Raw genomic sequence first — 28,000 nt, 5'->3', positions numbered from 1 at the left:
TGAACGCTCCGCGAACTTTGTGCATAACGTACATTGTTTACAAACTATAATTTTCTGCATCTAGGTCGAAAAACAACGTGTCCAATGGGTGAGTTAAATGCTCGACAATGGTTTACTTTTAACTTTTTTTTAACCGTAGTTTGCGTAAAATTTATTTTCAATGTGCCAATATTTTTTAATCAACTTAAATACTTTTTGTAACTCTCCTAAATTAAATCAACTAGTCAGCTATGGAATTACTTTAATGACATTTTATGATTTTTATAATAAATCCAAACATTTAAATGTACCCTTCTAATGGTCGTCGCTTAAAACATCATCAACAAATTTTGATGGTTAAAAATCATGTGCATTATACCACTTTGGTTTTTTTTTTTATATCATAAGGTGGCAAACGAGCGAGCGGCCACCTGAAATCGCTGAAATAGCGAAGTGACCATTACCCATAGACATACGCAATTGCATATGCGTTGCTTACCTTTAATCGACGGAGAAGAGGATGCACAGAAAGAAAATATCTTCCCTTCCCATGCATCCTCTCATCCGGGAAGTTCACTTCCACTTCCCATCCTTTCCTTATAAGAAAAAGGGTGGGAAGGGGAAGAGAACTAAATTAGGCCTCCGGAACGCAACTGTTTACTATAAAACATGCTTGACATTGTATCCCTGAGTTTTCGACTGCCGAAACACTTATACAAAAATATAGTTATCTCTTTTCTTTCAAAAAGATAGAATGGGATGAATTTTTTTTACAAATGTTTTGGTGCTTTCATTGTTGGGAAGCTACACTTCCCGGACGACATAGGATGTGTTTACTACTTGCTTTTTAATACCGCGCAGATGAAGTCGCGGGCAACTACTAGTATATAATATATGAAATCTATTGTGCTGGTATACTAGTGAAATACTTTGACTCATTGTATACAGCAATATAAACATAAGGAGGTGTTGACACCATACTAGTCAGGGATCCAAATAACATCGAATATCTGCTTATATAAATTAAATCAATTAAGTAATGTTAAATTAACTCTACATTGAGTTTAACTTGGCTATTATTCAGTACAGAACGAAGAAAAAAATACAAATTTTTATTTTATATCGTTTATCCTTCCCACTAAGAACTTTGTAACTGATAAAAAACAAAATCGAAGTAAAGTTCTGTTTAAGTAATAAAAGTAAATTACTTATCTTTTCTTATTATAGTAGTCATGAATTTAAAAAAAAGCAACAAAATTGTGTTGTCTGCGGTCGCTTTTCAAATGGTTCTAATTTTTGTTATTCGCTCTCTATGGTGACGCTAAAGACAAAAACTATTCTATATCTATACTAGCTGTTGTCCGCGACATTGTCCGCGCGCAAAGATCAATAAAAACTACCCTAAATTTATAAAAAAAAGGTAAAACACTCACGTATGTTCGTCTACTCGCGGCACCGACTAATTTCGAGCACATCGTCGTCGGGGTTCATCATCAGGGTGATAAAAGTTTATGATAATGTCTAACGAAAGTTTGAATAAAAACTACCCTAACTCCCAAGCTGGACCAAACTACAGATGCTTAAAAATTTTGCTAAGAATTGGTTCAGTACTTTGGGAGTTTATCGCGAACATATATCGTGACACGTAATTTTTATATACATAAATAATTTATGAACAATTACTTTTTTACTATTAACTTTTTACTTGTCTGTACGGAGCGGCATCTCTTTGATAGGATAATTTATTTTTAGTAATTCAAAAGATCTTTCAGCGAAATTTATACGTTTAAATAAAATTTTAGTGGCTCCGTCTGATTTGAGTTTAAACTTGAGATTGCTTTTTTTGCTGTTCTAATTTTACTTTTTAATACAGTAAAAGTTTGCCAATAGTTACGGATGAATTTACGATAAATATATGAATTCATGAATAAGTTATTCCAAAAATAATATCCATAGAATTACAAATGTTCAGTCATAAATAAACTTTCGTTGAGTTAAATGTCAAAATTTCAACTGACCGCTTTATAAAAATAACTCAAAATTTCGTGAGACGTTATAATAAACTTATATAAAAACTAAACTCACGTTTGTTCGTCCGGTGGCGGCACCGAATAATTTCGAGCCCATCGCGAGCCCTTCATCAGGGTGATCACTCAGCGAGCGACGGGCCGCGTCCGAGAAATACCAGTCCCAATCACCCTGATGAAGAGCCCCCGATGGGCTCGAAACTAGTCAGTGCCGCTACCGGAAACATACGTGTGTGTTTAGCCGTTTTAATATAAGTTTGTAATAAAAATAACTTTATAAGTTTTAAATTATGATGTTTGACCAACGTTATGGTACTTCGTTGATACGGCAAGTTGTGTCACTAAGGGCATACTTTAATGTATATTTAATACTAACACTAAATAACTATGAGTGCGGCAACAACTGACAGTGGCTTAAGTAATTATTAAACGACTACGACAGAAGTTGCTGAAAGATAATTGTAGAAAAAGTACTTATAGTATCCACTGACCTGTGGTCAACGCCATTCAAACTTGTGGCGTTTAAAAAGCAATTTAAAAATTCCATAAAGGCCGCTGGTATGTTTATTCTATAGCAAAGTATTGAAACCTTTTTTTATCGCTACAGAGTTAATTAAAGTACGTTGAATCAACAAAGTCTCTCTGGCAAAATGATTATCTACTAAATTCTTTGTGTACTTGAATTTATAACTTAATGTAGTTATACTTTGTAGAAACAAAAGATATATATAACAATATTGTTCGCGCCTGTCAAATAATTATAGCAATGTGCATCCAATCGTATGAAGTTGCATCCTTTAAAATATAACGTAATTCATCTTCAGTCAGCAAAGACTTTACAACTATCAATAAGAGTGAATCATAAAGTCAAATCTAACCTAAATCTAAAAACAATTTTATTTTTAATTTCGTTAATGTTAAAATCAAGCGTGAAGCATCATTTGCATATAACATGAAAGCAACGACACAACGCGCGTTGACCTAACATTTGCGTGAACGAACATGTCCTGGATGTAAATTACTTTTAGTTGCACATTTTGCTATACTGTTGGGATTTGTTATTGGCCAACATACATCAAGACTACAATGGTAATCAACATAATAGAGAAACAAGTAGTCTTACTAACATAATAAATGCGAAAGTTTAGAGATGGATGGATGTTTCTTAGACTCTTCTACAACGGCTCAACGAATCTTCATTAAATGACGTACAGATGTAGAACATAGTCTGAAAAAACACATAGGCGACTATTAAGTTTTTTTTTTAATTCCGCGCAGATGGAGTCGCGGACATCAGCTAGTCTTATCGTCGATACGTTTGTTAATTTCGTTTTCAGTTACAGACCCGTTTAATGAATACTTAAAGTTATAGTTTATATTTCTTATAATATAATCAATATTGAATACTCCCTTAGTGTACATTAATAGACTCTTAGTACGACACTTAAGGATGTGACAAAGATATTGACCGGGAATGCAGCCTCAACTCGGAAATTGCACTTTTCCAATAACGAATAACTCGGGTACAATCTCTATTAATGATAATATGTCCAATTTGTAACCAATAGATCCATCTTATATGTTGGAAAGTTTCCAATACGCGCTACAAACTAATTGCTACGAAATAAGAGAATATTCTATGTATTCACTAGCTGTCGTCCGCGACTCCGTCCGCGCGGAACGATAATAAATGTAAATTAGTAGCCTATATGTTCTTTCAGACTATGTTCTATATTTATGCCAAATTTCAGCGAAATCCATGCAGCTGTTCCGGAGATATCTTCAAAGGGACATCCATCCATCCAAATATTCGCATTTCTAATATTTTTTCTATTTAAAAAAGTAATATTTATCTTTAACTCTACCTTTAAACATGAGGAAGTTGATACCATAAGAAGTATTTTTAAAAATACAAAGAAAATTGTCCACAATTTTATTTTCTAAACTTCAAAGAGCTTTCTTATACGCTGCAAGAGATTGCAAGATTGCACGAAATGGTCAGGGGCATTGCATTCCACGACATCCTATATTATTGTCCACGCGTTGCATTCGCCTTGTATAACTCTTGTTAAGTAACTTAATTGGATGAAAGCTACAGTTAAAACCCATCTTAATGCTTCGATAGAAGAGTCATTAATCGAAAATTCGTGATTCTATGAATATTAAGTAAGTTGTTACACATGTGTCAAAACTTCAAAATAACTATTTAATATCGACTTTAACTAGGTATATTAACAAGTGTTTGGTTGTTTTGTTTAAAACATGAAAAGCTAACGCTAAAGGGCTTCATGTTTAAATTATGAATTAATCATAAAAGATAAAGTGTTACGTTTGATAACAATGTTGTTGTTATTGCTTGAAATATTATTTAGAGTTGATCGGTACCGACAAACTCAAGTAAACCCCTTCATACACAGGGCTACGTAAAACTTCAAAACTTTTTTTATATCATAAGGTGGCAAATGAGCGAGCTGCCACCTGAAATCGCTGAAATAGTGAAGTGACCGTTTCCCATAGCCATACGCAATTGCATATGCGTTGCTTACCTTTATTCGACCAAGGAGAGGCAGCACAGAAAGAAAATATTTTCCCTTTCCATGCATCCTCTCATCGGAAAAGTCCACTTCCATATCCCATCCTTTCCTTATAAGAAAAAAAGTGGGAAGGGAAAGAGAACTAAATTAGGACTCCGGGAATCAGACGAAACGCGGAATTACTTCCATTGGACGCCTGTCTTCTGTGTGGTCGTGGTATTTCACTGGGCGAGCCGAGCCGATTCGTGCGAAGATGTTAAAGCGGGCTCTACCACTGTTAGTCTTACTCTTCTTAGTCTCTACACTTGGTGATTTAAGTCGCTAAATGATGTTTGTACACAGGCACGCGTCGCCGACATATCGTTCTTTAATCGCTAAAAGCAGTCGTTCGTAAACTGTATGTCAAGATCGTCGTAAGAAAAGTCGCTGCGATTTTCGAGATTGTAGAGCAACACAGTGTACATGTAGGTAAAGTCTGCACTGATCGAATAGGCGACCAGCGTCAACGATTCAACGTAAGGAGACTATAATAGTTTCGACGATTTATGTAGCATTGTGTACAAAGAGGTTTACAGTAGTATTGCAGTTTAAAAACAGTAACAAAATATTTTATCTAATAATAGAGAACAAGCTTATACTGACTCAACTTGTAACTTGGTTTAAACTTTGATAGGATTGCAACGAACTGAACTACACTCTCGACTGGTTTTATGAGATTTAAAAAAAGTTCTAAAAATATTGCCAGTTTGCCAACGGAATATATTTATACATCTTTCCTATTTTAATAAAACGTTCTATGTGTAATTAAATGCCGTCATTTCTTGTATTAATTTACGACACATTTCTATTAAAATAAGACCAAGTTTTTTTTAAATGGTTATTGTCGTTTTAGTAAAACGAAAGGCTGAAAAAGCTTCCCGTTATTGTAAACAAATAAAAAGTAAACAGTGAATGTAAAATAAAATACAGCTGACGAAATACATTTTGTTGCACTGCAGTTTGGCAGACTGCCAATTCACAAGGCTTAGTAAAGAGATTTTTCACACCAAATTCGGCTGTTTTCGTTTTAGATCGAAACCTTTGTTGACCTTGAAAATTATAATTCACGACTGAAGTTACACATAACATTTCTTGTGTACTATACAATATCTTTTTTTTAAATGAACTATTTTCTCACACACACATACACACATCCACATGCGGGCAAAAATTAAATATCTGTCGCCCGCGACTCCCTCTACGTGGTATTAAAAAAACTTAATAAGTGTGTGTGTGTGTCACATTTCATCAAAAGCCGTTGAACCGTTCCGGTGATACCTTTAAACAAACATCCATCCATCTAAACGTTCGCATTTATTATATTAGTAATAACTAAGATAAGATTTCTAAACTGATAAGTATAAAATAATTTAAGGCATATGTTCCGTAATTACTATTATGGTATTATTGGAAGGAATCTGTCGATCTTTTGTGACACTAAAAACAAATTAATTATAATTCCTTATTGCATCTATATTGCTTGAAAATATTCATGATAACAAACAAAGCAACGACACGACAGACAGCCCGGTTCCATCCACACCATCGAGATGGCTGGCAATCCACAACCGTGCGGTTTGCGCGAAACTTCCTGCCTCGCACAGCAGCATTGTGGAATGGTCTGCCCTCGGCATATTCCAAACCGTTACGACTTAGGGTCCTTCAAGAAGCGAGCTTATCACCACCTCAACGGCAACGCATCTGCGGTTCCTCTTGTATTGCTGATGTCCATGGGCGTCGTTGAACACCTCGGTGCTCGTTCGCCCACTTCTGTTATAAAAAAAAGCTATCCTAAATATGTCCAACATAGTACGTACGCTTAAATATGTGTGATTTTCACATTCACAATATTATAATATGCACAAAGCGATGCGACACAATTTTTAGTTATGCATTTTGGATAGATGCCAGGACACGACGGATAGATTAAAGAAAGTAACCTACATTATTCTGTTATACTACATATTTTCTTTACTAAATACAAGCCAGTAAATGGATTAAATTGAAATAGCTATTAGAACGAAAAGGAGCAATTGATAAAGTACGCATGTCTAAAATATGTAAACAGTTTTTTTAAGATGCGTGATGGATTTATTATAAGCATTTTACAATAAGGACACGGACAGGGTTTCCTGTTTAAATAAAACTGTACTAAAGGCTTATAAGGCTTTAGAAACCCACGGTAAGTGGCAAAATTGCCGTTTGAAACAAATTGCTATCTCTATTTTGTCAAAGACAAAGAAAGAGATGACTATATGTTTTATACAGAAATTTTGACTCAGAGTGACAATAATATTAATAAGTCAAAAAATTTAATCTCGATTAAATATTTCGTAAATCATTTTCAACGTTACGTTGAACCTAATTTAAAACTGGGAGAACCATCGTAATCCCTTCTTATATTACTTACCCTCTCTAAATCGTTTTAATATTGGTCAATTTAGCTCTATATTTATCGAGGGACTACGGATATTCATGTCCATTGAATTGGGTATGGAAGGAATTAAAAAAAAACCTTAAAAGACTTATTACGAGTCCTTTAAGCACATAAATTTAAGATTTATTATGTGATTTAATACCACAAAAGATTCTATCCGTGTTCTAATTTTTTTTCTATCAACTTTTTTTTCTTACTAATATTATAAATGCAAATGTTTAGATGGATGGATGTTTGTTTGAAGTTGAACAGAATGGCTGAAATGATCCCGATTAAATTCGGAATACGAGCATATAGACCACCATACCAAGAGGCCATAGCGACAAGCTTGACTGCCCGTTAGTGCGACACTGGGTACTGCACACGTCGTATATTGACCGACGTAATATTTTTTTTTTCTAATAACCAATATAATATTTTTCCAATATGTGTTACCTCCTGTTACATGAAATAAATAAATAAATATAGAACATAGTCTGGAAGAACACGTAGGTCACTAATTATATTTTTTAATATCAAGCAGATGGAGTCCCCGTCGACCGTTAATTTCAAATAAATTCTGTTAACTGCTAAAAACAACTCTATATCTCTTTATAGCATTTGAAATAATCATCTTTAAAGGAATATGATAATATCTATCATAATCACAATTTACTATAACTAAAGGCCTTTGTAAAGCGTAACACGTGGCCTATCAAAGCACGTTTTCAATGCAGTTGCACGTTTCCGAGGGCATTGCAATGGTAATTTAACACACGCTTGTTCGTAATAGCTTCCACGGTTAGTCTACGAGAGAAGAAGATTATGAGATTAGATCTTTCCTTATGCAACTTATTGATAACTCTAGCCCTTATTATTCCTTCTACCGTGGGTTTCTGAACCCACATTCCTCGTTTAGACCATATTTTTATATCTGTCTATAATGACACGGGCGAAATTTTAAATACAGAGATTTTTGTGAGAAACAAGGGTACAACAGTTTTTAATAAAAAAACAGTACTTCGCCATTATAAATAAAACCGTAAAAGACTGCTCTAAATCTTATACTATAACATTGTTTCTGTTTTCTGTGATTTTTCAAAGAGTTTTTTTTTTTACCACAATGAAACTCACAATTATTTATCTACGTGAACACTTTAGACTTTAGGAGGGTACTAAATGCAATTAAACTCTAATAATAAAAATTATAAGCCTATATATAATTTCTGCTACATTATAATAGGATTACTAAAGACACCAAACTGTCGTATTACCGAAGATCTTTGCAGTAATCTCCTGCATTTTTACATGATTAACCAAATGTTGTGTTTGTCCTCAGCTTCACCGACGGACTCTAAACTGGAAGGCAAGACACCCAGCTTGGGCACTAAGCTACGCCGGTGGTGCCGCAGCCGACGCTGTCAGCTATGGCGATTGCTACTGCTACCTTTCATCCCTATCCTGGCACTCATTGTGCAAACCACCCTCTCTTTGAAGAACAGCCTAACTAATGGGAGAGAAGTCGCTGATGTGGAAGAACAGGTTTTTTATTTATACCTTTTGGCTGTCTTACTAATCTCACTACTATTAGTGTGAATGTTTGGATGGATGTTTGTTACAAGTTAACTCTCGAATAGCAGCATGGTTCATGCTGAAATTTAACATAGATGTCGAGCATTGTCTGGAAGAACATATAGGTTATTAAATTTTAATATCCTATATATAATCCCTTTCACACCCTTTAAGTAATAAAGATAACAACATTTTTGTATAGATTTTTTGACTGAAAACTCATAGTTTCCCTTGTCTGCAATAAACTAAGACTAAGACTGTCGTCTTTTAGTTGATGCTTAGTTGACTGTTAGTGTTGAGTGTTTGTCAATTTCAATGTCAAAACTAATAGTATTTTGACCCCAACATTGTTTTTCATAAAATACTCTTTCTAATTATGCACTGTCAATTCCCACCGGCCTGACCAGTCAGACATCGGACAGACCACAGAGTATTATATCTGAGAGAGTATTGACTTTTTTATTGTAACTTTCTGAGATATAAGATAGTCTATGGTAATTTCTGACTATATTTGTATATTCTACAATAAATTTTAATTATGTCTTAGTTAAATTATTGTATGATTTTATTACCTGATAAACAAGTAAGTGGTTAATTATTTAAAAAAAAACAATATTTACAACCGAAATGGTTCCGGATGAGTAAAAAGTGCTTTATAGTGTCCAAAAATAATTTAAGTTGCTTTTAGTCTTTCTATTTATACATAATTTCAAACAATTTTTGTAATATACAATACTGTGTGTATTCCTAAAATTATTTGAAATTATATTGTTGTGTTTTACTGTCACTGTCTGAATATTAATTACTCTATGTAACGCCTCCACTACTATCGCAACGGACTTTCATGAAAATTTATTGCTTTTTCCAAGAACGGAATACATTTTCTTTTAGAATCTAGTGATTGAAGAGTCACTTAATTACAATGCGGCGATTAAGCCAGCTTTATGGGCAACCGATAGATTTTTATTTAAACTTCAGTCTGTGGAAAATTTTCGACGGCTTTGAATTACTTAACTAAAGTTGAGATTAACAAAATTCATATTTCAGTTATTTTTAACTTTCTAAATTATGTATTTCTTGATCTATGACATTACAAATATATTTGATTTACTAAATTACTGTGTAAATTATGATAATAAAAATATGAATTTAATAAATATTTAAGATGACTATGCAATTAATTAATTAATTATTAATTCATGCTATAAGAAACCTATGCAATTGACACGACTAAACAATTTTTAGTCTCATTCAATATTATCCAATAATTTGTTTTCAAAAAAAAGGTCGACGAATAATTTCATTAAAAGTTACTAGATAGATACAGATTTTAATGGAAAGTACAGGAAAGGGGAAGTGAATTTGACGACTGAGGGGACGCCTGGGAAGGGAAATATCCTCTTTCTGCAACGCATCTTTATTTGTGGATGTCCATGAGCAGCGGTCGCTTCGCTATATAAAAAATAGATACGATATATACACTCGTATATTATTAAGTTGAAAAAAGGTAGTCAATTTTTGTTTGTTTTCACAGGTCAGCCGCGCGACTGAACTCGGAAAATTGGTGACAAGACTCCAACAAGAAAGATCAGAAGTGGCTTTCTTTATTTTCACCAATGGCAGTACTTTACGGTAAGACTCGATTATTATTCCTACTTAAATCTTAGATCAACAAAAAGATAAATAGTGTTTTAGTTAGTTTTTAAACTTTTTTAATTAATCCTTAGATTGCTGATATAAATCCGGCTCGAAGGATCACTTACGTATTCTATAGGAAACGCCTTTTCTTTATATTTTTTGACTGTCATATTGGTATTAAAATACTAACTATAGTATAAAATGAACCATGAAAGAAGTAAGGAACAGACAAAATAAATGAGGTCACAAATTAAAAAAAAGTGGAACATAAGCTGATCATAAAAAAATGGTCAACTAACGGATAATACTTGTATGTATGAAAGGAATGAACATACGATGATGTTTGAAAATGTAAGGAAGAGAGTTGTGCCAGGACTGCGCCAAATCCATAATCTCTTAGTTATCCTGGGCTATTAGCATGAGTTGTGTTGTTTATTGTTACCGATTTAACAAGATTATAGTAGGAATTTAAAAATAATTCAGTGTCTACGACCTCTTTGGTATTTTAAGTGCAACGGGAAGTATCCAATCTATTGTAAATCCTTGTATTGCCTTTCTCGTCACGTCCACGGGAGTTTCTTTGATTTACATGGCTGCAAATTTAAAAAGGACTCCAAGGCTTGTGATTGAAATAGTTACTTTATTAGGATTGTTGATGGTTTAGTATTTTATCTTACTAGTATTATAAATGTAAATGTTTGGATGGATGGGTGGATGTTTGAAGGTATCTCCAAAATGTCTGAACAGATCTCGATTAAATTTGGCATGGATGTAGAACATAGTCTGGAAGAACGCATGGGCTACTAATGAAGTTTTATTTTTATTTTAGTGCGGACAGAGTCGCGGGCGACAGCTAGTTACGGCATAAACAGATAAACTTTGTAATACAAATTTGCTTAACTTTATGTTGAACCGTCAATTTTTAAAACTTGGTCGTGGGTTTCTAAGACCTAAAATATTCGTTTAAAACATGTTTTCACTATTTGTCAATAATAATGACGGGGATGACGGTATGTTGTAAACAGATATTTTGGTCTCCGAAAGCCTTTGTTAAATTTACTTTTTTAGACATAATCTAATCAGAAATGACACGCACAATTTATATTTCAACCAATATATTGAATAAACGGTTCACAAATGTTTCTGTTTGGAACAAGTTGTATGTACAAAGTTCGTTGACTCGTCTTTGTGAGAGTAGCACTTTACTCCCCGCTGAAAAATATCTGAACACAAATTCGAACGACAATGGCTTATTCGTAAAAGAGTAAATATTTGTTCTTTTACTATTTTCAGCTCTGTGTCATTTTAAATAAGGTTTATATTTGCGATATCTTGTTATGCTGATAATAGTGTAACGAGCTAATACACCATGAGGTCCAGGATTCTGAAACATTTATTACGAAATTACTTCAAAAAAATATCAAAGTTATTCAAATAAAACTACGAAAGAATTCGGAAGAATACGACCACACAGAAGACAGGCGTGAAGTGGAAGCAATTCCGCGTTTCGTCTGATGAGTGTGCGTCCCGGAGGCCTAATTTAGTCCTCTTTCCCTTCCCACCCTTTTTCTTATAAGGAAAGGATGGGAAGTGGAAATGGACTTTCTGGATGAGAGGATACATGGAAAGGGAATATATTTTCTTTCTTTGCATCCTCTCCTCCGTCGATTAAAGGTAGGCAACGCATATGCAATTGCGTATGTCTATGGGCAACGGTAACTTCGCTATATCAGCGATTTCTGGTGACCGCTCGCTCGTTTGCCACCCTATGATATAAAAAAAACCTTGTGAGCTAGCGATACCTTTTTAGATCAGGGTCCGACAGGATTCAATGAATTGGAAACCTAATCACAGTGGGACACTTTTCAAATAAAATCATCGAATCATACTGACATCTTAAAATATATTTCATACATTGCATATATATTAATGAGGTTTCAAGATATATTGTAAATCGCTACTCCGTCCACGTGCAATTGAAAAAAACTAAATAAGTAGCCTGTGTGTCCTTCCAGATTATGTTCTACGTATATGCCAAATCGAACTGCTGCGTGGATCTCGCTGAAATTTGACATAGATGTAGAACATAGTCTGGAAGAACACGTAGACTACATTTTTTTTAGCTCGCGTGGACGGCGTCGCGGGCGACAATTAATTATTCGACAAAAAAGCCTCATATTTAAAAAGTAGATTAAACTATTTGTCTAGAACTCTGAATCTCAGTCGCTGCAGAACATTAGACTACGTTCAAAAGAATAATGAAAAACTTTCTAGCAATCCTATGAATTAACTTTTATAACTTAGTTCTTAAAACTAAAACTAGAAATTCTTGTCTCTCTAGAAATTTCTGAATAAGTGATATTTAAATGAGAATGAAATTGTATACTGTGAACTCCGGACATGTTTACAAAAGTTCACTATTTCAAGTTATTAAGTAAGAAAAATAAAAAAAATAAGTAAGTGCACATTTCGGCTGTTCATTAACTTAAATATACGTTAAATTGTACATTTATTTATAACAAACCTATTAACATAATAATGAGAATAGAAAGGTTCTAAAATTTATAGATATTTGAGCATATTAAATTCCAGACATGGCAATCATAGTAATATTTTAAATGCGAATGGATGGATGTTTGTTAAAAGCTATCTTCAGAACTGCATAGATCTTGCTGAAAGGCATAGAAGATAGCTAAGAACACTAAGGGTAATTAACATTTTTTTTTCAATTTCACGTGAATGGATTCCCGGGCGACAGTTAGTTATCCATACTTTGCACCGATATTTAAGAACGATTACACTCATCAGTCACTAAGAGTGCCCTTTAGGGTAGTTTTTGGGTAAGAAGTTTACACTAAAAAACTACATTGTAGTGAATACAAGTGTGTGGTAGAATCAATTTACACAGAATTAAAGATCATATACAACTTTACTAAATTAATAAATCTTATACGAGCAATTCAATTCGTACAACAGATAACACAAAAGAAAAACAAAGTTCTCAAATGATTTAGATGCTCCAATAGTTTTGTCCTTGTCCTAAATTTGTTTCTCACTATGTAAACTAACGGTTGGGGAAATGCTTATTCGTAATATTTGCTACTATTGTAACATATTTGGATAAAACTTTCATAAATTTTGATTACAGATTTGTTATGATTTATTTCTAATTATCAGGAAGCAACAAATTTTTACTCTGGCGCTACGGAGGAGCGTTAGTTCCCTTTGCATTTTCTACCGCATATACCACGGGGAGTGCTCTGAAGAATTGTTTGGAACGATTCCTGCCGCCGAGTTCCGTCATCGGACGACACGACAGACCGCCAGGTTCCATCCACACCATCACGATGGCTGGCAATCCACAACCGTGCGGTTTGCGCGAAACTTCCTGCCTCGCACAGCAGCGTTGTGGAATGGTCTGTACTCGGCGGTATTTCCAAACTGCTACTACTTAGGGTCCTTCAAGAAGCGAGCGTATCACCATCTCAAAGGCCGGCATCGCATCTGCGGTTCCTCTGGTATTACTGATGTCCATGGGCGTCGTTGAACACCTCGGTGTTCCCGCTGCTCTTTTTCCCCTTCTGTTATAAAAAAAAATTAACACATAGTTGCATAATTCTAAAGAATAGAAACATATTATAAGGAAGGATAAAGAAAAAACAAATGTGTTGATTTCATAATGTTTTCGCCGTAACCTAAATTATGGAACTGGCGACGATTTTTCTAAAAATTAACAAAAAAATTAATTCCTAATATTTTGCTGCTATTGTTACGGCGACCTCTATTAGTTTGACTATTTAATAGTTTCGTTTCTAAGTTCTTTTACACAATACATAAAGTTCTAGGACATTTATTCAGCCACAGTATTCTACGTTGCAATGTTTAGGTTTCTCGAGACCACAGCGTAGGTAGTGTGAATCGATTTTGTAGCGTTGTAATTTCCGTTAGATAGGTCGATGCATCGTACTTGCTCCGTGCCTGTACTGTCGTGTTGTCAAATTGGTCAATCTTGCAAGATCAATCTAAACGTAGGTTCCCATTGATACAACAGTAATTTTTTTTTTAAATATTAGCAGATTTTTTTGGAAATTTACTAATATTTCTTTTACCATTCCAACTAAGCTCTAGGCTTGTGCTAGGATATGGTTTACGACAATAGTCGAATGGCGGGATTCGAACCCCCGACCTCGTGATCGGAAATCCGTATCCGTAACCATTAGTCTATTGACGCTTTTATTAATTAAAACCTATCTTACTATCTTAATTCTTGCTTGTCCGATGAATAGATGTTAGAAGGTATCTCCAGAACGGCTGCGTGGATGTCAGTGAAATTTGGCATGGATGTAGATCATAGTCTGGAAGAACACGTAGACGTAGTTTACAGCTAGTATTTTGTTAGTTAAAATTTGTATAAAGCTATAAGAAAAGTATTTAAATATCGATATAAATATTATATAATATTATATTTTGAGCCATAGAGTAAATAAAAATTTAAATTTAGAACTGGCATTGCCTATTATGTCAGAATAAATCTCGCTTGAATCACGGAATAAGGAAAGTCAAGTAACGCTTAAGCCGGAACTAAATGCCGTGACCGTACCGGAAAATTGGAGAGCTACAGGATAAAGTACGAATAATATCTGAAGCGAATTAAATAAAAAAATAACTAAACAAAAACAAGCAATAATGTTGTTAGAGTATTTTGAACCGTGACAAAAATTGTAAACAATTGAACTGTCGAGTTTTTATTAAAAGATATAAATATGATATGAGAATTAAAAATTGCTTAAATAAGATTTATTGTTTCCGATCTTGGAACAACGAAACAAACCGTCTCTCTCATGCCGTTTTAAAAAAAAAGAAATAACAATAAGTTTATACAGGGTGTATTTTCAGGTCCAATTTAACACAGCGCTTCGCAGCAACTGACATTGCGGTCCAGCAGATGGGTGCACTGCCACCACTTGTCTTCAAGAATCGCTCGAAACCGGTAGATGGCAGTTTCTTCCTTGCTGAACTAGCTGACTTAAGGTACAATTCTAACTCAGAATCATTTAATGACCACTAAGGCGTGTACATTTATTATAATAAGCTACAGTATGGGTCTTGGTAACATGACAACAAGGTATCTCAGCTGTCTACTTCTAGAGCAATTAATGATATTGAAAAAGTTGTTTCGCGTAGAAAATTGAAGTTGATATCGAGGAGAAAAGATGATTTATGTCTTTGTAAAGTTTTAATGTACTACAGACTTGGGGACAGTTCTGACTGAAATATTATTGAGGCTTGAGAGTTAAGTATTTCAATTATATTAATGAACAAGAAATGTTATGCGAAGAAGTTTATTTATATTAAGCATTTGCCCGCGACTCCGTTCGCGCGGTATTAAAGAAAACTTAATTAGTAGCCCATGTGTTCTACCAGAGATTCGTACAACCGTTCTGGAGATACCTTCAAATAAATATCCATCCATCTAAACATTCGCATTTATAACATTAGTAAGATTTAAAAGATGTTACCAAAAATTCTTACCTCAATTTAGTTTACATACAAAATTAAGTCTATCGTGGTCATGTATTTTTGCTACTTATTTCTTTTTAGGTCGGGACCATAAAAGCAATGTCTTATCCGCATACAAACTGGATAAAATTCGATGGCATATGACAGATTGTCAGACGAAAATAAGAAACATGTCGGAAATCTTAACGAAAGAGGGGAAGTTATTAACTTCGTAATATTTTTGCCTAAATTAAAAGCTCTTGTTGATAAAAAAATATTATAAATATAGAGCTGTAATTATAATAATAATTAAGAAGATCTAGTCCTTTGAGTAACTAATTAAATATAGAGACCATAGATGAACAAGTAATTTAAAAATATTTTTAATTTATCGTAATTTTAGCAATTCATTTTCGGATTTCAATTAACGTTTTATATTGGCCTTTATCACGTTGTTCTATTAGTAAAATCTTATCAATAGATACCCGCGTTGATATGTACAAAATTATACCTTACGCCATTTGTAATTGCGGCCATCTTGAATTTATCAGTGATATATATTCTATTTGTTAAGCCTTTTCATTTTATGCGTATGTTGGGTGGGTTGTACAAAAGTTCTGATTCGAACCTAAATACGATGCTTAACAATGAGGTAGTCTACCCGGTAAGCTATTGTGATAACGTAAAGTGCCTTACTTTGCTTCTCTATAATTTCATTAAATGAATAATTCAGAATTAATTTGATAAAAGCTTCCCCATAATGACTTTGTTTTGCCGCCCCCTTTACCTTCCGTTCATTTCGATATTGAATATTAATGTATGTTAGTATATTATGTAAATATTAACATGAATATATTACCTTAAAATAATAACATTTTTGTTGTGTATATACTCTAGTATTATGTTACAACAGCCATAAGAGCAAACCATTGTTTTTTTAATTATACCTAATATCGTAAATACAAGTTTGTAAATGGATGTTTCTTGGAAGATATCTCTAGAATGGCTGCATGGCTCTCGCTGAAATTTGGTAAACGCATACGCTACTAATTTTTTTTTTTAATTCGGCACGATAGAGTCGTATACAACAGTTAATTATCGCATACATTGAGTTATTTATTTAGTTAACAATGTATGTATTCGTATATTACAGAATATATCTCGTAAACTTTTAAAACGAAAATCGATCAGCAATACAATAATTTTCGTTTTTAGTGTATTTGTCGTGTGAAAATTTTCTACAAGCTGCTATTATAGAATTAGCTTCAAAAGCTTGAATACATCATGTTACTAATATTTTAAATTAAAAAAGCTATGAGCAAAAATAGTAATACTTATGTTATTTAGCCTCTGATCACACCCTATCGTGCTAATGGTGTTTGCGAAGTCATTATAACTCAATAAACAAATGACTGACGATACCATAATGAATGTACCATTTATGAATGGAAATTTTATTTTTATTAGAAATGTTTCCAAATAAAGTTGAAACTTGAATCTATTTTGAAATTTGACGACACTGGCTGGCGTTCCACAACGGTGCGATTCTCGCGCAATTTCTTACCTTGCACAGTCGCGTTGTGGAACGGTCTGTCCTCGGCGGTATTTCCAAACCAATACGACTTAGGGACCTTCAAGAAGCGAGCATACCATTTCCTTAAAGGCCGGCAACGCATCTACAGTTCCTCTGGTGTTGCAGATGTCCATGGGTGTCGATGATCACCTCGATGTTCCCGCCGCTCGTTTGCCCCCTTCTCTTATAAAAAAAAAAAAAAACTACAAGAGACACTTGTTTTAACATATATCGTCATCTCTCACGTTCTCTTTAAAAGAACAGAGAAAACAGTTTGATTGTCTGTATATAATGTTGAGCAAACATTTATCACGATAAAACTATTTTAATTTTTTCTCTGTGTCTGTAAGTTCTAGCTTGTTTCGGTTAATCCGTCTGGAATAATAAGTCCGGAAGATACTTGGATACGAGAATATTATAGGCTACTTTTTAAATTCCATTCTGATGAAGTCGCAGACGGCCGTTAGTTTTGAATGTACACGTGTCTTTCAAAATAGAAAAGCTTAACGTCAAATATAATTAAACATAACATTGCAATAGAATCTGGTGACATAAAAAACTGACCCGGAAGCTACCGAATATCCACAGACTATAAAAGATACATTATGTATTTTATGTGCGATTTATTGCTTTGAGTCATAAAAAGATAACTGTGTCATACGGTTTGGGGACACATCCTTATATACATTCACCGTATTTATTTATTTGTGAATGTACAATAAGAACATTTATTGTAAATAAAAAATAATTCCATGCCTCTGGATGTAGAAATAATATGATAAAATTAAAAATGAAAACAACGTATGATGTGTAAATATTAACTATGAAATCTTACTAATATAATAAATGCGTATGTTTGGATGGATGTTTGTTTTAGGTATTTCCAGAACGGTTGTATTGATCTCGCTGAAATTTGACATTGATGTAGAACATTTCTGGGAGAACACATAGGTAGTGGACGGAGTCGCAGGCGACAGCTAGTAACTAATATGATTCCAACATCTTCGTGTGTTTCACCATTAAGACGTTTTGCTAAGGGCGAGGTTCCTCTGTTAAAATGTCTTTTCAAAACTTATTTCCATTTTTGTTTTTGTAAAGAGTCTGCGAAAATTCACGAGATAAAGAAACAAAGATCCAATTTCCAAGAGGCTTATCTAAAATACTAAAAAAACATTTCGTCGTAATTTGAAAAGTCTAAAAAGGAACGACACAGTAACGCGATTGAGCTTTACTCAAGGTCTTCGGATTTCGAGGATACACAGAGTTAAAGAATTTGCGTCCTAATTAGTATTGAATAATTTTGACTGTTGCTATGACAAATTTCAACGTATAGCCCTGGAAATTTATCAGACCCGGTAGGCATAAGTCAAATTAAATTATGACAGCTCACTAGCAGTCAATGTCAATGTCAAAGTCAAATTAGTCATACTTTATATTGTTACCTGGTTAGCTTTTCGATAATATGATCGAAACGGGAAGGAAATATATGTCCATGACTATAATTTCTACCAAGTCTATTATCGCCAAAACGTAATATTCTCGAACACAATTACATACACAATAATAGAAACCTTTATGAATCATTCATTTAATACAATATCCTTGTCTCTGCGGGTTTCCCGCAAAAAATAGCAATTACTTAATTGTGACCGAGTTAAAAATAAGTTTATTCCATAATAGTTATGCGCAACATTTCGCTCTTTATTAAATAAGTATAATCAGAACACGGACTTTTAGAAATCTAGTAACTGTTAATTTAAATTTCTTTTCCATGAATTAATTAAGGGGTATTTGCTGTTGGACCGTTCGTATCCATAGAAATCTATTTAATGTAATCAAAGTTTTCCATTGGGCCGAAAGGTTCAAAAGGACATACCCAAATAAAATCACTTTCGTAAGCAACAAATTAATTACCTAAGACAGTAATGTTACTAGTATGGATGGAAAAAGCATTAACTTCCAATTTATATTTCTTAATCACTAAAGATAAATAGAGATTAGTCTCAGGACAATATTTTGGGAATGTTTATCAATTTCCGTTTTAAAATCAACTGTCTATATTCTTTGAGCAAATCAAGATTTCCGTTACCTTATTGGTCCGTTACACGAGAACGTCCCATTTGCAAGTAATTTGAGACTTTCTTTATTTTTATTTACAATAGTAAGAGTTGCCAGTATCTATGTAGTGAAAGAGATGATTGAAGATAACACAAAGGAGATAAAAGATGGAACGGTAAAGGAATTAGGAAGTAACTTTTACTAGAAACTTTACTTTAATATCAAACTCTTGTACTGATCTTCAGTGGCCTAGCATGAATATTTATGAGAAGTTTTTTCGTATTGTCATCGTCATTCATGTCGATATTAGTATGAGATTTTTGGTGTACTTTACGTCCCATAAATAGATGGCTTACGATGGGGCTTATCACAAATATTCGTGCTAGACCCACAATTCAACTACAGCTGAAGCGTGCTCGTTTTGTTTCAATATAACACAGCGGCACTCTGTTGTAAACATAATGTTCCCCAGACGCTACAATCGTTAGTTTTTGCAATTACTCTACGTAGTAAAGTCACCGTATAGATGGAAACAAAATAACTGCAGTGCAGTATTGACTGCAACAAGCATTCGCGGGTCTTTAGCGAGAAAATTTCTTGTGCTGTGACGTAACAGCACTGGAACAAAATGTTTAATGTAACATTCGAACAAATTTAGTATTAATTTCAGTACCTATGTTTAAGTGGCAGCGGTGTCTAGAGTTGGAGAAAGAAATCATAAACAATCCACTCGCTTCTCATAGCATCCCGACTCATGGTAGTAACAGGTTATAAAAAGATCGTAGGCGCTAATGTAACTAATTCACTTGGCTCTTACGGTGTACAAATGGAACAAAAACCCTGATAGTCGCTTTTATTCAAATCCTACATTCCTTGAAAAATAGTAAGAGCAAGTAAATTTGCAAAACATAATTAAGAAATTCTACCAAACTGAATCGTGATAATATCCTTACATATATGTTAGTATGTTAAGATACATTAGAAGTAATAAAACAGTAATAAATAACGCCTTTATAAATAACACTAATGGACAGCGACCCCATAAACACTTAACATGGCAAGGTGTGTCTCAAGATTATTACTTTTTACGACTTCATCTGAATATTGCTCATAAAAAATATACAGGATTATTATTTAATGAGCAGAAGTTAATTTTTATTTACGTCTTTTTGTACATTATCTTTTTGATACCGTCTAAATCAATTTAATTAGGAGTTGTCTGCATCACATAATTTTCAAAAGAATTTGTGATCCTATAGTAGACTAGCAGTTGCCCGAAACTTCGTCCGTGCGGAATTGAAAAAACCTTGTAATAAATAGCCAGGGATAATGTAGCCTCGCAACAGTGAAATATTTTTTCATATCAGTTCAGTAATTTCGGACCCTATTCAAAGCAAAGTTTTTCTCTTCGTAATATTAGTATATGAATAATCCTCTACATCTCCAATAGCTTCTTCTTCTGTAAGTTAGCTGTCAGCTTGCCAAACTTATCCCAGTCATATGCCAAGACAAACAGGTCTTCGGCGCTGGCAATACTGGTCTACTGCCTTATTTTCCGCAACCACGAAGTTCGCTTCTAAAAAAAAATCTAATTTCTTCGTATTTCGCGAATCCCTTTATTGTAACTAATGGTACCATCTAATAAGAACAAATTTCCCCCGGGAGATTCGAAGTTTTATCAATTAAGCATTATTCGTTCCCTAAACGTGTAGTATAAACAAGTGACGAGCGATCGTGGTACAACAAACTTTACTGTGGACAAACCTAACGTAGTAATTACACGTGGAAATTGAACGGATCTTTCCATTCTGCAAACTGGCAAATACAGTAATGCTAACATCGAGCTCCGGGGCACGTTTCTAACCCGATTGTTAAAAGTTCCCTTATTAATAATCTCATGCAATACCAGATAGGATTTTGGTTACATTTTATTTTCAATTGTTCTTTGAAATATTAATAATAAATAATATTATTTATTGATATAATCTAAAAAAAAGTTATTAAAACCGACGTTACCTACAGTCTAATCTGTATTTAAACTAAAAGTAATCTCCGAGATATGATCTTTTTCGAAAAGTCCTTTGGCTTTGAAACTGTGCCCCAAAGGATCAAAGTAGCCCAAATGGCAAACATGATAGTTTATTGTCTCGATAATAAAATATTTTTTTCTCTCAGAGCTAATATCAACCCCGGTACATCGATGGCGGAGGCAGTAGAATGGTACACGAACGCGAACGCCGCGCTGCTCAATCATCTCACCAAAGAGATCAAAGACACTGACAGCAGTACTATCTGGAGGTAATATGCTTATTTGTTATTAGAAATCATCCACTTTTCATGAAACATTATGCTGCTTGATAGTAGAATAATGTTTCGGCCGATACTATTATATTATATAATAATATATTGCATTCACTTTTTCCACTTAATTTCAAAGTATGGTCGACCTAAACAGTCCCATTCTGACTACATTTTTTGGCAATAGGGAGTGTCAGATGATCATAAATACCTCGTCAGTTGTATTAAATTTTCAAATTCATCGATCTGGCCTGTCTTAGTTGCTTTTAGGGAAATCTATTTTTCTAACTTTCTTTATAAAATATAGATAAAATATTCAAAAGAGTTCTTAATGAGTATAACATTTGCGGAGTATTGAGGTTAACTAATATCGACGGTAATGAACATCTTCGATTAAAACTTCAAGTTATCGAGATGTGACGTCATTTGTTATATCTAGGAAGTGGGTCGCCGGTTATCGTATTATAAATTCAACTAACTATACTTCAATAAGAAATTAAGTATATATAAAACGTAATTGCAAAAACCTTCTTGCAAATTATTGGAAGATCTTACAACGCTGGCTGAAATCCACTAAAGCAAACTTAGCCTTACATTTTTAGATACAGACGAAGCTATTATAACCTTAGTAAAATTTTTGGGCTTCATCCCACAAATTACTTTAATAAATCTTTATAGAGAACGCCTTTTCCTTCAAGCAGTACGATCAAAATACTTTATAAGACCCAAGGGTACATTTACAAATTGCTAGAATATTTTTTTATATAAATGTATTATTAACATCTAATCCCTTCTTGCAGGTATTTAGTAGGCTTCAAAAACTTGCTTCGGAGTATAGAGTGCAAAGGTATTGGTTCAGTGCTCGGTATAAATTACTTCGCAAGAGGATATTTGCAACCCCGGTCACATGAAAGGTGAGTTCTTAGTATAGTTTTTCATCTTTAAATTTTTATTAAATTTTCTTAAATGATGAAATTAAATTATTAAAGAAACAGTTTTAAGGTATTTGTGATAAACCACAGTTGTGAAAAGTTTTATAATCTCAAGTTACAATTACGCAATTATTTATGCTTCGTTTGTTTTGAAATATCTTTTCATCCTATGCGTACCTTCCTTTGCCAAATTCAAACCTACTTCCCATCACTTCCTTATTTGAAAATCGTAGGAAGCAGAAGATGACTAAAATTAGGCCTCCGACACGCACACTTATCATAAGAAACGAGGAATTACTTCCACTTTACGCCAGTCCTCTGTCATAATATCGCCCATTTGTGCAAGTACCTCTGTCGTTTCTTAAGTATAACTCAATATTACTCTGTTTAAGATTAATAAATGTTTTAATACTAAGATTTCATCTCTAGATACATATCACATATGGTGTTGGGTCGTGATCTTCTGGACAACACTTTGAATCTGGTCCCATCTCTGATACCTCTGCATAAAGACATCAAAGAAGACAGTCCGGAATACCAAGTTCTGGAGAAAAAGTAAGTACTTTTAAATCACTCTGTTTCTACGTATTTCAATAGACTGTGGGTATCATGCTAAATGTATGAAATGTACCAACAATAGATAATTTTCTTTTCAATAAAATATTATTATGATATACCTCGTAAAAGTGCCTCAATAATTTGACTGCAAATCCTTTAAATGTGTTTCATTATTTAAATTAACAAGTTATATTACGATAGTAGTTTCTTCTCGTAAATGTACTTCAGAAAGATCAACAAAACTCGTCGGTCACAAGTGTTCTAATTAATGTGTTTGTTTTGAACAAGAGTATTATTTGCTAGTCGAGTTCACTGTCTTATTACTCGTATATCAAAGAAATGATCGCCTCTGCTAATATATTAAGAAAAATTAAAGGAACACTTCAGAGTTAGTAAAAACCAATGATGCCTTAAAGTGTTTCTGTATAAAATGGCAACATAAATTGTTAAGATTACGGCCTACTGAAATTGAGGTCTGGGTCATATCTGCCATTGGATTATAATCCTAAACTACGAGTACATTCATACTATCGCTTTTCACTATAGAAAAACTTGTATAAAATTGTATTATCATTGTCTTTGAGATAAACAAACGAGAGTTTTGTCAATGGAATTGTACGTTGATACTAGCAAAACAATTGAAAATTCACTTAATCTTTGACATGATATGAGAGAAAATAAAAATAAAATCTATAGTTCACTTTGTTTCACTATCGTTGACTTTTTAATATTTTAATTTTCATCAGGAATCAGCAGATAGTGGATAATAAATACCAGGAGGGCAGCGTGAGCGATGCTATAGAGTACTTCGATCAGACGGCCACTTTACTCGATAAGCTGCGAGCCGTGCAGAAACAGTTGCGCCAATATATCAGGTACATTCTGATCTAACTACTTAAGTTTATATCGCCCTGATACTTTATATCACAAATATACTATATTCAATAGAGAAAAAAATATATTAATTTTCATTGCTAGTTAAGTAAACTGGGAAATTAGGGGAGGGCAATACTCATTTATATCTTTCTTAATATGAATCTATCTTTCTTCCCAACCTTCATTAGTCGGAGAGGCACCTCAAGAAAAAGATCTTTCTTAAATTTCTTAGGAATTTAGATGAGGTCTTCTTGAATCTTATCTTCTGGGTATTACTAGTATTTTCTTACATATATTTGTTCCTGAATTAAGTACCAAAACAAAACAATATCAAAACGTGAACCTCTTTTTCGTGCAACTTTTTATGGTGTAAAATAACCGTGATAAATAAATCAAAGAATCTAAAGCGTCTCGTCTATTGTCCTTGGTTTAATTTCATCGTTCAGTACATTCAAAGTAAATAGTTCGTATCTAATTCAATACGTGATCGCAGTATCAAAGCCGGAGCTCGGCTTCAGTGAATCCGGTCGACATATTGCAGCCACGCTCTTATTACGTCACAAATAAAATCGTTAAGGAAACCGAACGAAGAGATTTAACGACACCTTAAGCTGCTTTAAACTTTATACTTTACCGTATTAAATTACTATGTTTATTAATATTAATATACTAGTAAATTATTCAAACTTTGGTGAGACATTATACTAAACTGATATAAAAACGGCTAAATACTCATGTATAAATTAATAGAATTTTCTCCAAGTATAGTATTTTCTCGTCCAGAAGTATACATATTGTAATTATTAATTAATGATTTTCTCGGTTATTTCCAGGGAAGGTGTGAATGAAAGTCTTACAGAAGCAAGAAGGAGTGAAGCAGTGTGCGCCGGTATACTAGTTCTAGTTTGTGTGGTTTCACCGATTATAATTGCTCTAGTGAGGAACGCAGTCAACACAATTCAAGTAAGCATAAAATATCAAATTTAAATTGCACCTAAAATCAAAAAATTTTAATTTGATTAAAGTAGTCAAAGTAGGACATCTGCTAATTAAAATGTTTGAAGAGCTTTTTATTAACTTTACAGGTCTATGCCAGAAATCTTTCTGAGAAAGCTCGAGAGCTTGAGTACGAGAAAGAACTAAGCGATTCTTTGCTATATCAAATGCTACCGCCCAGTGTTGCCAAACAACTGAAGCAGACTCAACAGGTAAGAATATACGACAAAACAAAAGAACGTCGATTTTTCTAGAATTAAGGAATTGTTAATGATCTCTTCGAACTGTAACTGATTATTAAAAAGTTAAAGTGAGAATATGAGTACTAGCTACAATATTTCGTAGACTGATAAATGCCAGTGCAAGCTTTTCGGTGTCCGTCAACTACAGCAGGATTAAAAAGACGATTTTTAAAAATACTATTAATTCCAGTCTCTGTTTCTATATTGTCGAAATTGTATTTAAACACGAACATAAGTGGACTGGAAATTTATTTTCAGGTACCAGCAGAATTCTTCGCATCTGTGACAGTTTACTTTAGTGACATCGTTGGCTTCACTGCAATAGCTGCCGTTTCAACTCCATATCAGGTACATAACTTTAACAATAGTTACTTCTAAAATCATTTTAGTTGTTACTTAATTGCTTTTGTAATGACATTTGTGAAGTAGTCACATTTTAAAGGTTTTTGGGACTTGAGCGTCGTTAATACTACGAGTATTTTAGTGTCTTCTAAAATATTTGCAGGTGATTAGCTTTCTCAACTCCGTATACAAGTTATTCGACGAACGCATTGAGTGTTACGACGTCTACAAAATTGAAACAATCGGTGATTCATACATGGTTGCATCAGGATTACCCGTCAGAAATGGTATATCCTTGATTTTTGTTTTCTTAGAACCTAGATAGTAAAAACTACCTTACTAAGTTTCATACATTTTTCAGGAAATAAACATGCAACAGAAATCGCTAGCATGGCTTTGGAATTGCTAGAGGCGACATCTACCTGTCGCCTACCGCACCGGCCTGATCAGGTACCTACTTAGGTAATAATCGTCTCAGTGTTTTTGCCCATACATATCATTGCTTTGCATGATTCTATTTTGTTTATTTATGCTTAAAATCACAATTATCTTTTGAATTGATTTTGATAAGTATATTATCATACACTAGTACAACTGAAATGCGTTGAAAAAGCTTTTTTCTACTACTCGCTAATAGATGGCGTGGAAATCAAAATTTGTTAAATCCAATTTATTTGTACACAAAAATACTTTTGCTTTTCAAGACTTAAACTGCTTATAAAATGTATTGTATTAGTTTGACTATAATATGCAAAAAGTATCTATTTCTATTTCAGACTCTTTGCATGAGAAGTGGTATTCACACTGGACCTTGTGTTGCCGGTATAGTGGGTAGTAAGATGCCAAGATATTGCTTATTTGGGGACACGATTAACACGGCCAGCAGAATGGAGAGTACTGGGGAACGTATGTATTCTACATATAAATACATTTGTTTGAGTACTTATGTAGATTTCTTTATTCAAATTGTATACTTGTTTACGTAGCTATGAAAATCCAGATCTCAGAAGACATGAAAAGAGCATTGGATAAATCTGGTAAATTTATTACTGCGCCAAGAGGACTTGTCGATGTTAAGGTACACTACTATAGCTTCTTTTATACTATAGCATCTCCTATAGCTAAGTTGCATTTAATAGTAAATACGCTTTTAGTAATATTGATCAAGGGAAAGTTGTGGTATACAGCCACCTGGAATCTTTAGGTCAAATGTTTTTCTAGCAATATAAAAGTTCCAGACCTTTTTAAAAATCCAATATTTTTTTTTCATAATTGCATTAAAACCTCTTTTCTGTAATTTCATATAATATTTTTTTCAGGGCAAAGGAGAGATGATGACATATTGGTTAGAAGGCAGAACAGATCCATCTCCAGTGAGACCAACCACATCGTCGCTGGACTGCACGCCCAGCTTCCTCGCCAGGATCCACTCCAAAGGCAGGGCGTCGCCAAGATACCAACCGGATTCAAAAAGAGAACAACATTGAATCTTCTAATTGACAAATTTACTGAGAGAGATTAGTTTATTTATTTAAGACTTGTTTGTTTGTCACGTTGAAGTGTCGTCTTGGTGATATTTCTTTTAAAAGTAAAGAAAGAGTGTAAATGATAAAGAGGAGACATTTGTGTGATGTACGCCTTTCTTTCTTTCTCTGCTTGTCCTCTTTCCTACACAAATGAGTAGAAAAGGATAGTATTAAGATTCTTATGGATGCTGATGAGTAGGTGATCATGACGTTGTAGGTCTATGTTTTAATAATATAAGCTTTAATTTCCTAAAATACCAAAGAGAAAACATAGCTTGAGTAGATAATTTTATTCGAAATATCGTTATTTTGCGAGTTTGCACTTAATATTTATAGATAATATTAAATATAATTCTTAATAAGTTCTTATATCCATATAATTCGTAATATTAAAAATACTAAAATTAGTGGTTACGTCAAAAATCTCGTTTTTTTAATTTTTCAAAATTTTATATAAATTTAATTTATAAAGTATTTAATAGTTTTTTCTTTGAACCTTAATGGTGTGTTAAAACAGTTTTTTTTATAGAAATACGAGATAGATTAACGATATTTTTAGAATAAGTGAATGTTTAAATTTTGTAATGTCACCGTCTCTAGTCAAATAGTAGTGCAATAAAAGTTGCATAAAATTCGTACTTTCATTCCAAAACCCTTATTTCTTATGATTTAATATACAGGTTGTATTTTTAAGCATATGTTTTATTCGCATACTAGCTGTCGCCCGCGACTCCGTCCGCGCGATATTAAAAAAAAACTTTATAAATAGCCTATATGTTTATTTCTACATTCGTAACAAATTTCAGCGAGATCCAAACAGGCGTTCTGGAGATAGTGTCTAACAAAAATCCATCCATCCATCTAAACTTTAGCATAATATTATGGTTCCCAAAGT

General features: G+C 33.5%; 1 protein-coding gene across 1 annotated transcript; it reads left to right on the top strand.

Annotated features, from left to right (window-relative positions):
- The first annotated feature begins 28 nt into the window (after positions 1 to 28).
- LOC106119636 (uncharacterized) lies at positions 29 to 27,241 on the top strand. Its single transcript, XM_013314691.1, has 16 exons — positions 29 to 88; positions 8,335 to 8,537; positions 10,102 to 10,199; positions 15,102 to 15,236; positions 21,511 to 21,633; positions 22,434 to 22,547; positions 22,995 to 23,120; positions 23,870 to 23,998; positions 24,833 to 24,962; positions 25,085 to 25,207; positions 25,496 to 25,585; positions 25,743 to 25,866; positions 25,941 to 26,029; positions 26,356 to 26,485; positions 26,566 to 26,657; positions 26,899 to 27,241. Exons 1-16 carry the CDS (start codon positions 85 to 87, stop codon positions 27,064 to 27,066), a joined length of 1,878 nt encoding a protein of 625 aa, XP_013170145.1. The 5' UTR covers positions 29 to 84; the 3' UTR covers positions 27,067 to 27,241.
- The last annotated feature ends 759 nt before the right edge of the window (positions 27,242 to 28,000 follow it).

This window comes from Papilio xuthus, unplaced genomic scaffold, assembly GCF_000836235.2.
Source record: "Papilio xuthus unplaced genomic scaffold, Pxut_1.1 DF827135.1, whole genome shotgun sequence".
In the NCBI taxonomy this organism is placed as follows: domain Eukaryota; kingdom Metazoa; phylum Arthropoda; class Insecta; order Lepidoptera; family Papilionidae; genus Papilio; species Papilio xuthus.
The sequence above is the reverse complement of the archived record's forward strand: the minus strand, read 5'-3'. Positions and strand labels throughout refer to the sequence as shown.

Excerpts from the sequence above, each read along its gene's own strand:
- LOC106119636 (XM_013314691.1), top strand. Across the intron at positions 24,963-25,084 it reads ACGCAGTCAACACAATTCAA|GTCTATGCCAGAAATCTTTC; the intron begins GTAAGCATAAAA and ends TTAACTTTACAG. Across the intron at positions 25,867-25,940 it reads AGGATTACCCGTCAGAAATG|GAAATAAACATGCAACAGAA; the intron begins GTATATCCTTGA and ends TACATTTTTCAG.